This window comes from Ambystoma mexicanum, chromosome 13 (genome assembly GCF_040938575.1).
Source record: "Ambystoma mexicanum isolate Mex_15411 chromosome 13, UKY_AmexF1_1, whole genome shotgun sequence".
Taxonomy (NCBI): domain Eukaryota; kingdom Metazoa; phylum Chordata; class Amphibia; order Caudata; family Ambystomatidae; genus Ambystoma; species Ambystoma mexicanum.
The window spans coordinates 97,170,855-97,187,254 of record NC_090938.1 but is presented as its reverse complement, the minus strand read 5'-3'; the positions used below and the strand labels follow the sequence as shown (position 1 = coordinate 97,187,254).

At 43.5% G+C, this 16,400-nt stretch overlaps 1 protein-coding gene across 2 annotated transcripts in view; it reads right to left on the bottom strand.

The window, feature by feature from the left end:
* Positions 1-16,400, bottom strand: part of MAGI3 (membrane associated guanylate kinase, WW and PDZ domain containing 3) — a 1,006,442-nt gene that overhangs the window by 431,445 nt on the left and 558,597 nt on the right. For both annotated transcript variants that reach the window (XM_069633359.1, XM_069633360.1), the window contains exon 4: positions 7,795-7,998. In XM_069633359.1, coding sequence (XP_069489460.1) covers positions 7,795-7,998 — 204 coding nt within the window. The remainder of the gene's footprint in view (positions 1-7,794; positions 7,999-16,400) is intronic.

The following is a 16,400-nucleotide window of genomic DNA, read 5'->3' as shown; positions in this document are numbered from 1 at the left end:
CACTTCTCCACACTACCATATATGGAAGTTCCACCCAAAAGCCAGTCAGGGGCAAGGGACAGAGGTAGGGCTTTCCGGGACTTCAGAAAGATCAAGGTAACAGGCGATGGAAGGCAAGAGGCCATGGGGGCCATTTTGTCTCCATCAGGAACCTACCGATTCCAATGACAGGGCCATCCCAAAATGGAGGACGCTCAGGGCACCAGTCATTTCAGCACGGAGCTGCCTCCAGCCGTACCCTGCTCTGTGGGCCACCCACAGGTGGCCAAAAACATACACTAGGGGCACAGGGTTGCACCCCTACCCATGGGTGCCATAAAGGTATCCCATGGGTCTGTTCACCAAACCAAGAGAGAGAGCTGCACCGCCAGGAGTCCCACACGAACTCCTGCGCAGAAAACACGACAGAACACGATAAAAAGCAGTAAAGTACAAGGATACGGAGGCCCTGTCCCTCCGATGCATTTCCAGCATCACAATTGTGACAGACAAGACATTTCATAATCTCTCCTGTATACATGTAAATGTTGAAATCACAAAAACCTAGCCAATTAGAAAGTAAAGAGAACATTAATTGTATTGTGTGTTTTGAGATTCGATAGCAGAATTGTCTTTTAATGTTTAATGAAAGTCCTCATTTCCTGGAGTTATTACTACCTAATGGTATGCCGATGTTGTGACAACAGTGCGGAGAGGCATGGACTCCATGATAAATTCTATATCTAATCTAATTGTTATTTCTATAGCGATTTTGGCAAAGCGCTGTACATAGAACACATTTATCATAATTATCACCAAACCAAAGTCGGTACTCCTTTATCGACCTCGAAAGGATGAAAGGGCTGAGTTGGCCTTGCCAGGATTCAAACCTGCAACCTACAGATCACGCACAGATTGCAGCAACGAGTGCTCAACCGGCTGAGCTACCTTAGTGGCTAACATCCTGCAGAGGTCGGTTAACTGAGTCTAGACTGAGGTATAATAATCACACTACATAGATGAAGTGCTACATAAAGTTAAATACCTATGTGGAATATCACCTGACAGGTTTTGCTGAGTTTCTATTTCAACTTTCATTTGTTTGTTTTTGAACAGGGCTTGCACTTCCTGGGGAGATAGGTTTTGGATGTTTTAACTGAAGTCTTGAAGAAAGGCTAGCCACATAGCCTAGTTCTAGAGACATGTCTCCCACCACTTCTAAAGTTGGCTATATGGGGGCGCTCTATGGCGATGCGTTTGCAGAGCATGTAAATGTCAGTGCTGACAAAGAAAACCTCACAAAATGATCAAACAATAATAATGCCCTGGACACGAAATTGCAGTCATGTGTGCTTGGAAAATTGAGATCGACTGTCAGGGACAGACCTTTTAGAACAACATATTTTCAATTGCAACTAAATGTGGATGTCATCATATGATTGATCAGTAGTAACAAACACTTCAGTACATGGTTATGTATTGGCATGGTGCCATTAGAGATGGCAAGATATCAATGTCATCAAACATTTGAGAATTAATCATTTACAAAGAACAGCATGTCCTGCAGTGGATAAGTCAAAAGCCATCCAGGCAAAAGACACAGCATAACAGTAAGGACTCTGGTGCCCCCAAAGTAGACCCACCCAAACTCCCCATGGTGGGTGAGCTATGGGGGTAAAGAGAAGCTCAATATTCTTGTTCACTGGTTATAGAAATGTTTCCATTCTATCGAAACATTCATATTAGTTTTGACCGTGTCAAGTCTGTGGACTAATTGTTGTTCCAGCCTCGTAAGTGCTTTGTCCCTATCCCCTCCTCTTTTTTATGGAGCAAGTTATGATGGTCCAAGAGATGTCTTCGTTGGTGTGTCCTAGTCGGATGAAATGCTCAACCAAGGGTTTGTCCGGTATTCTGTTCTTAATACAGGATCTATGCTCTGAGATCCGCTTTCTTGTCCTTGTGACAGTACTTGCATCATTTTGCTCCCGGGCATCATGATTCTATCCAAGTGATTCCTCAAGGGCGGGATTATTATCTGTCATCCACCCCGCATACATACTTTAGATACAGCTGCCCGCTAACGTCGAGCGAGCGCAAGCTCCACTGCTTATGCGCTTCTCGTATACTTTGTTCTTTCGTGCACCAGACTCAAACGATTAGGGGCCCGCTGCGCGTGCACGCCGGTCGAGCGCGAGAAGCCACGTGCACGCCTCGCCTTGATCTTGCAACACACATCCTTTGTGCACCATGCCAACACGATCAGGGGCCCGCCCCCTGGCCTTCGTGGCCGTCGGCTATTGGTCACAGATTGCATGACGCCCCACTGTGGGAGCGCCACCACCAAACCCATCACCGCGGGCCATGGGTTTGATTACCCATGGTCGCCTAGGTTACGTTTTCACTTTCACGGCTTTTTCCGCGTTCAGAGCAGACGCCGCGCCTTACAGCCCAGATGAATACTTCGATTCACAGAAGTAAGTTACACTTGTGCTAGTGCTTTGGGTAATTTTAGAATGCCTACCACACCCACATCTATATAGTTGTTACATTCACTAATATGAGCAGTTTTGGCTCTTGCAGCACACATGCTTTAGCAACGCTGTTTGGTTTACTCATGTGCGTTTGTTCGGTGCTAGTGAGTTGGGTAATTCTAGAATGCCTACCATACCCACGCCCATGTAGTTTTTCATTCACTAATATGAGCAGTTTTGGCTCTTACAGCATACGTGCTTTAGCAACGCTGTTTGGCTTACCCATGTGCATTTTCTTGTACACAGGCGTTGTCACTTTTGGACAGTCTGGGTCAGCAAATACTATCTGCAGGAAGTGTCTCCACCATTATCAACTTAGAAGACATTTCTTACCGTTTGAGGTAAGCTTTTACCTTCCTTCCCATTCAATTATGTAGGACACCAGGATCCGTATAGATTTTCTTACAGACCCTCATATGTCGTTACAGGTATACACTTGTTTCCTCCACGGCTCAATTAATGCCTTCCAGACATCTATACTTATGATGGATTCTCTCGCTTACCCTTACACTGGATAAGTCTTTGGTAAGAATCAGGCTCCTCAAATAGGGAGTTTTTCTCTGTTTCGCAATAAAGCATCCTGTGGGAGCTTTTTGAATTATTTTATATTTGAGGTCACTTTTCCACTCACTACACTCCATTTGTTGTTTTTAGATAGAGATCCCGGGACTACCATTTGCTCCATCACACGTCCTGATGAAGGCCTGCCCACCAAGCTGCACTTCACAGCTCCGATAGCCCGAAACACCATTGTGTTGACATTAAATACCACCTGAACAGTGCACAAATTCTAGAATTCTTGTTATTCTTTGTGACTTTTTGCATACATGTTCATGAAATTGAGTTTATGTCCGTTACTGTGACCGCACAAGTGTTATGATCAACCAAGAGTAACATTTTGCTGTTGCTGTTTTTGCATTGAGATCCAGTTCTGTCTACTGGAACATACTTATTTGTATTGTGTTCTCAAACATCCCTGGGTGCTCTATCCCTACCAGTTTTATCCAGATGCTATTAAAACCCATTCATGTGAAAAAAATGTATTTCCAGTGACTGCGATATATGTTTAGAATGCTGGAGTGGTGTGAACTCTCACCCTGAATTTTGGTTTTTTGTTTATTCTAGTATACCTACCTAGGTTTTTCTGGGTTTTGCCAGGTGCCCTAATATTTAATCTTTTTTTGAAAGGCTTCAGAGAAATACACTCTGTTTCAGAGGTGTCTTGCAATTACACGCATGTAGATAAAATTGTGGGTTCTGTCAAGTAACCCGACCTTTGCAATGCCCTCTGCTCTAAACCTGTGTGTAAATTTACACAGGAAAATAATAAAGCTGTCGTATTTACAAGATTTTTATGCATAAAAAGGCATAGCGCGCATCTTACCTGGAGGCCTGGTTTCCCCGATTTATACTGTTAAACACTATTGTAGCCAACAAGACAATATTAAATGTAGACATCAGAACATTGCCATCTTAAGTTCTGATAAAGGGAACTATCCTTTGACTTCAAAACAATCATTAAATCCTTTTAAATTTCCTCAGTAACAGAAGCGAAGTAAGTTTAGGTAAAAACAATGTTCAGCAAAGAAAATGTCATTTGTACATTGAGGACTTCAAGTCCTACAATGCCCAAAGTAGTGGGACGAGGAAGAGGGATTTTGGAGGCATTGGACTGCAAGGTGCAGTCTAATGATTCTAATGACCCACACTTGAGAGGATCTGGTGAGTATAAAAGTACCCCCCCTCAGGTGCAGGCCATTAGGAGAAGCAGAAGGTGGATTTCTGAGCAAGAATCCACGTTGCATTGGAAGCAGAGACGCTACGACCACCACTAGCTGTGAAGCAGATGCCAGTTTCGAGTGGGTCTCTAATCGCAATTACCCTGTATACAGAGGCTGCGTGGCAGGAAGCATAAATTCGAAAGGCTTTGCCGAAACTAACTTGTGCTGCGGTGGCAGCAAAGCACCGAGCACACTTGGAGCGAGGCACACTCCTCTCCCAACTGGCGCAGGTCACGGGAAGAAGACTGCAGCTTACCGTGTAGCGGAGAGCCGAAGAAGAAGAAGAAAGCACAGTGGCAGCGGAGCAAGAAGACGCGTATGCGGCACCCTGTGAGTTCACTAATAGTATGTTACCCAGGCACACTCCATAATCGCGCGCTAGCCACTAGTGCAAATGTTGAATTCCGAATTAATGTAAAGAAGAGAAAGTTACAAAATACATACAATTTTACATGTCTAACTAATAAAAAACAATCAATGTGGCAGAATAAGAACTTTGGGAACAGATCGTAATTACAAAGATATAAGCAATTGCCTATGCCAAAAAGAAGGCAATATTGAAAAAAAGCCATAAACGCTACAAGAACCAACATTGCCAAAACCACGAGATGGCAATTCAGAACCAAGACAATTTTAAGAGAGGAGGCAATATTTGATAAAGATCCAAACAAGCATTGCCTAAGCCAAAGAAGAGCAAGGTTGATAAAAAAAGCCATGTTTAGCAGTTGGTTTGTGTAAGATTGGGAAAACAAGAGTGGCAGAAGCATTCAGGAGGAGAGGAGCATAATCTGCACTGCATGTGGCATAAAACACACACATTTGTTTCATGCCCTTTCTGAAGAATTATTCATTGTTGAAAGTCAAGAGACTTTACTAAGTTGTTGAAGAGAACTTTACCACAGAAGTATTTATAATAGTGTTAGAAGCTTTTAGTCCTCGCAGGAGAGTACACAAGGGCAAGGGACCTTGTTGTAGTAGTAGTCGTGCGAGTCGACTAGGTAGAAGTTGTTGAAGTACTATATTGTGGTTAAAGACTGTCAAGAAGATGTGACTAAGACCACTAAATTATTTTGTGAAATCATCCTGACAAAACATTGCTATTGCTAAAGATGAACCGTGGAAGTGTTGTTTCTTGAGAAGAAGTTAGGGTGAACTCTTTGATACAAGGGGAGAAACAAAGAGTTGTCTTTTCCTTTGAACTGTTGGAAGGTATTGTTGCCAAGTCCAAGGGAGAGACTTTTGGAGCAAGAAGAACCTTATCTGCAGAACTTTGGTATAGAATGGAACTTTCCTAAATTTCAAATCATTGATACAAACTCCTGCGTTAAATCTGGGGGACGGGAATATTACCCAGGTTAAGGAGAAACAGTTATTAAGTGTGTGTTGGATATAACTGTGACTTTTGTTATATTTGAATTACCATTTATTCCATTCATATGTGTATTGTATGTATAAGTGTGAGGGACAGATTTCTTTTGATAGAGTGTTTCCTTAAGTTTATTTTGATAGGTAGGGAAATCTTTAGGGTCGGGATAGTGAGGCGTGGTTATCAAACCCTTTTGATTTAATAAAATGGCATCTTATGAAAAACCTTCACAAAGTTGTCCACCTCACAATTCTGATACCTCACAATGCATATACAATAGTATAAAGATGAGAACAAGTGAAGATACAGTTTATGAGTGTGTAAAAGAAATTAGGACCTATACCAGGGACAAAAAAACGGTTTAAGAAAACAGGTAGCTTACAAGGGCAATATTAACCTCAGGCAGGGATTCAAGCTAAAGAGGAGCACTAATTAAATATATAATATGACATTATTAAGCGTCACTTGAGGCAATGGTGGCTGACGGCAGGGGGAACTCCCTCTTTTGCAAGTAAGGGAAGTTTAAGCTGAGCTTTGAAGAGATCCCAAGTTGGGCTGGCTTTGATTGTATTGGGCAGTGGGTTTCAGTGTAGCGGTGCCAGTAGGGCAGGGGGGTTGAATGCAGAGAAGGATCAGAGGGAACGAGATGGTGCATCAACTGTGATACAATTAGACATTGATGCAGGCCTTGGGCATTCGTAAAAATCCCACTAGACCTGCAGGGCAAGTGCCTTAGTTTACATACTCGACCTAAGAGAAATGCACTTGCCCCAAGGGTACTGGTGACAAAATATTTACCAGTGCTTTTTGTAAAATGGTGCATGTCGCCATAAGCAAACTCACCATTTACTGCAAAGCGTGTTTACAGTAAATTAAAAATAAGTTTCTAACATCCCCATAATCGCCAGCAAGGTTGATCATCATGCAAACAGTATTCGCTCTTCATAAAAACTACTAGCCAGTGCTAGTGGGCTAGTATGTTTGGAGAGCGATGTGATGGATTTGTAGAATAGGAAAAAGACCTTGAATAGAGGGTAGAGGTGCATGGAGAGTCCGCCAGCAAGGATGACTCCGCTGGCATAGTTTTGAGCCTGTTTAGTTTTGGGGTCTGCCCCCCTTGACTGTTCACTCTAACTCTAAATCCCAAATGTTTTTCCCCAATCCCTTCACCATTACATTCAACCTATACTCTGCACTACTTTAAAGGCACTTGCTATTGTAATGAATATACTCTTCCATGCTTTTCACCCATCCATCATTGTAATTGGCACGAAGTTGGTACTCAAGTTGGAAGAATTTTGTCAGATAACATATCAAACAAGCCTGAAGCTGGAATACCTTCTGACCTGGCCGGGTAGCAGGCTTGCTACCCATTGCTGCCTTCTAGATGCAGATAACAAGCATCACACCCACACTCCAAATTCTCTTTAAAGCAAAGCGGGGATTCCTGTCCTACTATGCATTATACATGAAATATTCCAAACAGAAGTAGTGGCTAACATAAAGGGAATTCAACACAAAATGTTTCCTGTTTAGCATTGAAATCCGTGGGTTTTCAAACTAAAGGGAAGGCGATTGTTCAGAATATTTTAATGAAAGGAAACCTTTGATTGAATAAGAACAAAAAGTGAAATGGACAATTACACTTTAGAAACGCAATCTTCAGATTGTTAAGTACCTGTGTTGAATTACCTTACCACTCAAACTGTTAACATTCTATTGTTTAAACGTTTACTACTTACCAAAAGTTCAATACTAGCCTACATCTGAACTTCCCACAGGAGCACCCACAGGATCAACCCTGCCCCCCCGCCACAGGCACCCCACATGCATTCTAGAGCCAAACTTTAAAGCTGTAAAATTGACGATTGAATTGGGGCAGGACGACTCTGGAGACCGATTGAACAGATTAGCAGACCGCTCTACCAGGCACATTGTCGCGTCAATTCATAGGACTACAATAAAGAAACTGACAATCAAGGCTTATCATGGATACAGTCACTGTTATGCTTCCCTATATTAAGGGGTGCGCTCTCATTCATGGTAATACCAAAGTCAGTTGGCAAATAGAACAAATGCTACCCAGAATACATGTGACATTTCAGTACAAAGTCACACAACGAATCCGAACACCGACCTGTGCTTCCGCCACCGTTTACGACTTCCTTTTCCTCCTCATCCTCCTCCTCGGGCATAGAGCTGTCGGTTCTCTGCATCTTACTGACCGACGTGGTTCTTTTCCGCTGCGATTCTGGGGCAAAATCAAAGAGAACCTGATCCACAGGGTCTGGCTGGAAAGGGCTGGGTTCTGCTGGGGGCTTGGGCGTGCCGTAGAAATTGCCTAGTGAAGAAGAATTAAATGATGGCATCAAAAAAAGAAACTACGTAAACCGGAGGGATTGGATTGTCAACACATTTTTTACATTAAAAGCACTAACAGCATGTTCCTAGCATTTTAAAAACTATATCCCAAAGTAAAAAAACACTTTTTAAACAAATTATTTAGCAGAGAAACGTGTAGTAAAAGGATTGGACTATTAGCGACATCCTGATGACCTTTTCTAAATAATTAGCAAGAAATCTTAACTTTTATATATAAATAAAGTTATTTTCTTATCCATAATCCACACTACTACCTTGTTGGAAGCACTGACAAGGGGGAACCTGCGTTATTTCAATTAGGTGATCAAATGCCTTTGGGGCTGGGGGAAGAGATGAGGGTTTGAAGGCATAAGAGGGAGATGAAACAAAAGACAGAAAAAGGACGATTTGGGTTGAGGGTTGTAAGGCAGAATCACCAGCAGTACCCTTGGGGATCACTACAGGCAATTAGGACTACAAGTGTAAGCACAATTTCACCTTTGGTACAAGCCCGCACTACACAGTAAAGTGGTAGCGATGGCTGAGCAGCCAGACTCATCTCAAGAGTTTAAGTGAGCGGTAGAACAAGTTACACAAAGGACCAACCAATACAGTGATTCAAGTAAACACTTTCTCAAGGTTTCTCAGTAAAAGAATATACATTTATTTACTCAATCATTTATAAAACATTACACTAGCACAAGCAGCTCAATATCACACACTAATACATCACAAAAATCCAACCGGTAAGTAACTAAACAAGTTCAACTTAAAAATGAAGTGTGAGCAAAATGGCACTTTAGATATTTAGAAAAGGAAGGAAAAGACAAGGTTATAAGAATAGACAGCCCAAAGGGTTCAAGTTAAATACAACCAGCAATTCATCTCAATAGGCCTGGGCCAAAGTCAATAGTTCAGAGTCTTTTGAATAAGATAGCACAGTTCTGGTATGTAACAGTTAAGTCTTTGCCACAGATTTTTAAAGGATATGGCTAGACAAAAAGGTTGACGAATGTTTAGGGAGGGACAAGCCTTCGTAGTTGAGGAAAGTTTCACGCACTTTCTTGATGGCCGAAAAGATTTCCGAACCACATTTGCACATTACCTTTTTAAATGAAGAAAGCTGTAGCTGAGGCAGTTGTTCCTGGCAGTTCGAGCAGATCTTGCCCTTCCTGAGCTTCAGTCGTGGGGACAAGAAGGATGATGTCAGGAGGTTCCTGCACTGCCCAGGGAAGAGGCCAAACGCTGTAGCAAGACATCGGTTTAAGGTTTGATTGCCTTAAAGTCCCCCTGGTTTCCTTCTCACTGGCTATCCGGTTTTCAACAGCACTCTAAAGACAATTCGACAAGAATAGGATGGTATCCAGGTGGCTTGCGAGTTGGTTGTTCCCACCAAACTCAAGGGAAGAAGCTAACCTTGAAGGGCTTCTCTGTCGTCGGAGTTTCAGGCAATTCAGACTTGCATCAGGGCTTCACTGGTCATCCAGGAGTTGCAGCAGTCCTCTTCCTTCCTCTCCTGTTTAGTTCTTTCATTCCAGTGATCGACTCTGCTTTCCAAGTCCCACAGAACAGTTTTCCCCGATTCATTTAGCTTGGCTGTCACTCACCCAGCAGGGTGGCTGTCCTTGCCGGACAGCCAGCCGGCCGATCATACCAGCGTGCATTCAGGTCTCCTAGGAGACTAAGCACAGGGAGTTTCGGCACCTCCCTCACATCCTGTCCACCCCAAACACTCTGGTACCAGAGGAGGGCTTCGGCACAGAAGCCCGCCAAAGGGCACGAACAAAGGGGCCAAATCTGGTTTGGTGCGCAGAGAAAAACATAAGAAGGACTTTTCCTAAATGAAATGGTGAAAAAAGATGATCAGAGTCTGGTTTTACAGATAGGTCTGGGGCGCCATATTGAAAAACATGGCTAACCCTGATTTTTCGGTTGCGAAAAATCACGGTAGTTTATCTAATCCACTGCCACCGGCCATTTAAAACAGGAAAAGGTAACATTTTACTGTTTCATGGGTTTTTTGGCTCATGGGAAGCTAATCAACCCCCCCCCCAGCACCATATAGTAAGATAGGGTGTGCTGGGTCAGTAAATTTAAAGAGACTAGTAAAGTCAATTTAACTTTACATGTCCTGGGAGACAGTAGTAAGTCCCAGGGAAGGTATTTAAACCTTGGGGAGTCTGGGAGACACCCCTGTGCCACTGCACTGAAGGTGCTGTGTGACACAGAAAAAGATGATGCCCATGGAATTGTGTCAAAACTCCATAACCAAAGAACACAAAAAGTAAAACACACATCAAAATTAAAAGTTCAAAGCCCCAAAATATAGCAAAAGAGTTGGAGGGCTCTAAAGTAGAGGGAATGTAGCACTTGTGTGAGAAATCTCCCTAACAACGGTTAACACGGAAGAAAACAATTGAAGGGGGCTATGGTGGGGATTCCACAAATCACTACCCCCAAACAGAAAAATATGCAGCCCTAAAATTTTGTTTTTAGAATTGAATTAGCATAGCAACATTTTCAGAATACAATAAAGAAATCTGGTGCAAAAAATGTAAATAAAACAAATAAAAAATCAGAAAACATTCCTAAACTTATTTTGGATATAGCACATCGAACTGGGTTCTCTGCTTAATTTGTATATATAATCTGCTTGTCTTCTCATTGCTATTATTATACCGTTAAATTCTGTATTATACTTGTAAACTTTGTAATTATGGTTCTGTCTGTTTTTCTTATGTTGTAACTAAGTGATGTGCCTGGTTGCCCCTGGGCTGGTGCACTATACAAATAAATAAAATACAAATACAAAGTGGTTTGGCTCACTTTCGTCTTTGTGACCTCTCTTGTAACAATAGACCAAAGGTGGGCAGAAGCCCCTTTCACGGCATCGGGACACTGCAGGTCGGCCCAGATACACATATGCCTGAAATGTACCATGCTATAGGTGGGAGACTTTGTGATCAAGAAGAACTTGGCAGGGAAGAAACCTGCACCCATCTAACGAGCATACCAATAAATCATCATCTTAAGATTTGCATTCAATGTTTTCTCTCTCTGTAGCGCTAAATGTTCCAGGGTGCATCCTATTTAAAACTCCAAATGTACTATGATAGGACATTTCTGATTACATCTCATTGTGTACAGTTATTGGACTGGCCAACCATGGGCATCACATAGCACAGATCGATCATGCTGCGTGGTTCAGTGTAGGACGCACCTTCTTCCCTAATTCATGGTCGCCCAGATCGCCATCGTCTTTGCTCGACACAGCTTCATTGACTCTGGAAAGTCGTTGTTTAATATTTCTCAGGGAGCTCATAAATGCAGTGTATATGGAACATCTTTGCTTGGCAAGCCTTGTATGCCGTTTGCCGATGGGTTAAGTGAAAAGAGATGGTGTTAACATTGTCTGAATCTCCAAAGCCGGAGTTTAATACTTTCAGTATATACCGGTTGCCTGTTTTGCTGGCTGCGCGGTGCAAAGGAAATCAGATACGTACATTTACAGAGTTCAGGACGGTGGTTTATTCTGGCACCACTTGACTTCGTCTGGGTCGATACTGTGAAAGGCACCAAGAGGATTAAAGGGCTACGTGTTTGAGTGAGTACTCACATCGCCTGTAACTGAGGAAAGTAGAGCAGATGAGAGAAAAGCAATGTATGTGACCTTAGTTCATGCGGTACACTTTGTGAATTATGAATTGGAGACCAACGCAGGTCGCTCGGAGAAAAACGTACGATGACTGGGCCTGCGTGAAATCTTCCACAGAAACCTTGACTCGCCCGATTTTCAGGTGATTTCACAAGGTCCAAATATGGACAAACCGTTGAAAGGATTGATTACTGGGCTTAAAGAGGTACACGTGGTAGCTATGGACTCCGATTTAGTCTCACGCAGCTTTCAGAGAGGAAGGAGGTTGTTGCTGGAAGCAGGTTACAAGTGAATGGTAGGGTTAATAAACTGAATGGAGTTCGAGAACTTGAGTAGTGAGTAGGGCGAGAAATTGAGTGACTGGGCAGTTCGGTTTAGGCTACATTTCGCATACGCAATGCTGTGTGGGCATTGAATGAATTGAAGTCGGCCAAAAATCACAAGCACCATCATCACAGATTCAGGGAAGCCCATGGCACCAGTCGGTGTCTGGCTCCAAGTGAGTGGATGGGACATGTACCACCAGGTCACACTTTGGAGAAAGAACGGGCGAGTCTGGGAATCCCTCAGGCCAGCATAGGTGGTTTAATGAACTCCCAGTGGGTCAGCTTTTAGTGGAAGCACAATTGCTTTTAAGCCATTGAGCAAAGCAAGATTTCATCTGATCAAAACAGCAATCCAGCGACAAGGAAATACTTGGTCCCCGATAACTGGTATTTTCCTTAAGAACCTGGACTATTAACCTTTGGAAAGGTTCCAAGGCTCACCTGCTTGATACAATATTATGATAAAGGACCAGAGAAGATATTATGGAACTGTATGTTTGAGCAACATAGGGCGGATTTGCATGAAGTATGGGGCCTAGAAGACTTGAAATGCATATAACACAGGCAGAAGACATTTGGTCCCATCTATAATTCTGTCCAGGCATCATGTGCTAAAGTGAAGACAATATGTACAGTTGTATAGCTATTGGGAATAGGGGACCTCTTGAGCTTGACCAAATGAACATTTAATTTGATGTATGTTGCACTTCCTAGAAATTGGGGGGATGGGGAGGGAGTAAGGGGGGCAAATATCCAGGAATCCCAGTATCCCAAAAAAATGTGGATTTCTGTGGTCAATTTGCGCATCTCTCCAACTCTAAACATGCATCGATTGGTTGTTAGACCGACATGATTTTTATTTCATATGTATGTACCTGCTTACAGATCAGGTGTTTCAAATGAATAGACAGGTGGCATAACAATGCCTCGATAGAACACAGCCAAGTCCATCTTGCAAACCCCAAGTGAAATCTGCTCTGCCTATGGACATCTCCCACCATTCTACACCCCCGCCCCCCTCCAGTTCCAATTACAAAGTTTGTTTTTAATTGAATGGTTTTGGCTTCATTGGATACTTTCACCATGCAACCCTGTCAACAGGGACTGGGCTGTAGCCATGCCCTCTGGGTATGCACTCATGGGCATAGCCTGGAGACATTCCCAGAGCCACGATCACTGCCCGGAGTACACACAGGGCAAGGGCTGCTGGTGCTGCACACAGGGAATAACCTGCAGACATGCCTTGAGGGCACTACCCTTGACAGCAATGTCCAAGAGCCATGGCCCATGTATAATAGCCATGCCCATAGTGCTGGAATATGTGGCCTCGGCACTGGGCATGGCCAATGCCCTCCAGACCCAGTATATCGGAAATGACCCGTGGCCATGCTCTGATCACATAACCTATGCCAGTGCCCATGAGCACAGTCTAAGCAGACAGCAGAGGGGCACTGCTTGCAGGACACTGGCAGTAGTCACGCACTGGGGGGAGGCGTCTACACTCACAGAACCCACCGGCCATTTCCCATGTGAAGTCTACAAGAACCCAGACCGGCAGACCCATGCAGTGGCTGCCTCATGTTACAGAATTTCCATTCGCTTTTCAATCCACTGACTGAGATGTCACCTCTCCACAATGTATTTCCTTCGTTATTTTTTTTTTAACTTTTAAACAGCATGTCTGTAACCTCTAACCTGCAATCCATATTGTATTTGTATTTGGTTTATTTATATTGCGCACCTGGCCCAGGGGCATCTGGGCGCATTTCTTACAAAGTTGCAGATAAGCATTACAGACAATCATGATACAGATAATGGAGGAGTGTAAATGCATATTTTACAAGTAATTACAGAGTAGTAAGTTACAAAAGTAGAACAGACAAATGAGTTGGTACGCAGAAGTATTTACAGGCATTTCAAAAATCTATACATCAGGCGGAGGAGGAGGCTGTGTCCTGTTCAGTGAGCCAAAGTTTGGCTTTATTCTTGAAAGCAAGGTAAGGGAGTTCAGTTCTCAGTGTGTTAGGAAGCGAGTTCCAAAGTTTGGAGGCTAGGACTGGGAATCAGGACCCCCCCCCAGTTTTCTGCAGTTTGAATGTGGGTATGGCCAGTGAGTGGGCTTGTGCAGATCTGAGTGGTCGGGTGGCAGTGTGGGCTATAAAGCGTTTGGCTAGGTACTCAGGAGCTTGGTTGGCTAAGCATTTGTGAGTGAGTTAGTGCAAGGGTTTTTAGCGAGATCCTGAGTGCAACCGGGAGCCAGTGGAGATTCCGCCGTGTGTCAGATGGGAGATTTTCTAGGAATATTAAGGGCTGCTCGGATAACAATATTCTGTGTTACTTGTAACTTATTGATATTTGAGACTGGTCCCGACGTAGAGGGCATTGCAGTAATCCATTTTGGCCATAATGAGCGTTCTTGCCAGAATAATGCAGTTTGAGGTGATGAGGAATGGCCTACAAGCTGTTAGGAGGTTAAAAGTATATGCTGAGGCCACCGTATTGACTTGCTTCGTCAAAGAGGGTTGAGTCAAGGTAAAAGCCGAGGGTTTGGGTGTTATTGAACACTTTGATGGTGTTCCCATTGATGTTAAAACATTTAAAGGCGGGGTCCAGTTTATTGCGTTTTAGGTGAGAGCCTAAGATAAGTAGCTCAGTCTTATCATCGTTTAAGCAAAGACCGTGATGTGCCATCCAGGCTTGGATGACTGAGTAGATTTTGTTAAGAGCTTTAGAATCTGTTTTGTGATCTCCAGTGATGGGGATGAGTATCTGGATGTCATCCGCATAATTAGTGTAGGGGACACCAAGATAGTTGAGAATATCAAATAGTGGTTTTGTGAACACATTATACAATATGGGTGAAACACAAGATCCTTGCATGACACCGCATGTGACTGGTGATGGCTCGGCAGAGACGCAGATGGGGAGAATTCCCGCATGGTTCTGTTTGCTAGAAAGGAGCTGATCCAGGGGGTGGCTTCATCTGAGAAGTGGGCAGCTGTTTTTAGATGATGGCAGAGAATTTGATGGTTAACCAGGTCGAAGGCTGTGGAGAGGTCTAATAGGAGTAATAAGGCTAACTTGCCCTCATCTTTAAGGTCTTCGATTTGTGTTTTTAGGTCAATGAGGGCGGTGTCTGTTCCGTGTCTACGATGGAAGCCTGATTGCCGTAGGCCAAGGTGTTTGTTAGATTCGAGGTAGCACTGTATTTGTAGATATGCTGCTCGGTCTAAGATTTTCAAGTGAAAAGGCACTGTGGTGATGGGCCTGTAGTTTGAGAGGTTGCTTGGATCAAGAGTAGGTTTTTTGATGAGAGATGACCCAGGCATTTGGAGATTATCAGGGACTATGCCTGATTTGAACGAGGCATTGATGAAGGAGGTAATAAATGGAGGGAGGTAGGTCGTGGGCAGCTTCCTTGATGACTGTTGCAGGGCAGGGGTCACCTTGGCCATTGGTGGGTTTGAGCTTTTTGATGATGTTTTCCACCTCTCAGACAGGGGTGTGAAGCTGAACGGTTTGCCTGGGTGGGGGGGGGGGGTGAGGTGTTTAGGATTGGGTGTGGTGGAAGGTAGGTCTTCAGACAAGTTTTTTTTTTTGTTATTGTTTTTAACCTATAAGGTGGTTATTTTATCGAGAAGCGCCTTTTGGATGTTGGAGCACCAAAGGGTGTCTGTAGTGCACTTGTCAATGGGGTTATAGGAGATTCAAGTTCTTTGAGAATTTTGAAGAGCTCTTTGGTGTTCGATTCCGCCTGCAGGATGCGTTTGTTGTATGTAGCCTTCGGTGCTGTGAGTATCGCACCCTTAGTTGGCAGAGGCAGGGATTAGCGCACTTTTATCGGCATTGGTTTGGTGACTTTCCAGTGAGATCCCGCATTTCTTTTTGCTTTGCATAGATCTCTCAACTGTTGTGTGAACCACGAGTTAAGGTGGGCACGTAGTTTTGATTTACTCAGTTTTAGAGGGGCTATGGTATTTAGTGCTTTTAGGATGGTATGGTTATGGATATCAATTAATGCTGTTCGATTGGAGCAGGACATAGTGGCGCTGTTGAGAAGGGGAAGGATTAGTGGTAGTAAATTCTCTTTTGTAATATCTTTCTTATTGCGGGTTTGGATGGGGGTGCAATGCTAGGTTTAGGATTGAAGTCCCTGAGTAGTATAATTTTAGAGTTGGGTTTGGTGTTGACTGTGAGGAAAGTAGTTATATCTTCGGCAAATGAGGAGATGGGTCCTGGTGGGCGATAGATGAGGTGCACTGAAGCGGTTTGATTGTGGGATAGAGGTAGTTTAACCGATATTAGTTCAGCAGAAGTATTTTGGTCGTTTGGGATGTGCCTAAGATCTAATGGGTTTTTGAAGATGAAGGCGATGCCTCCGCCTTTAGACTGGTTGGTGTC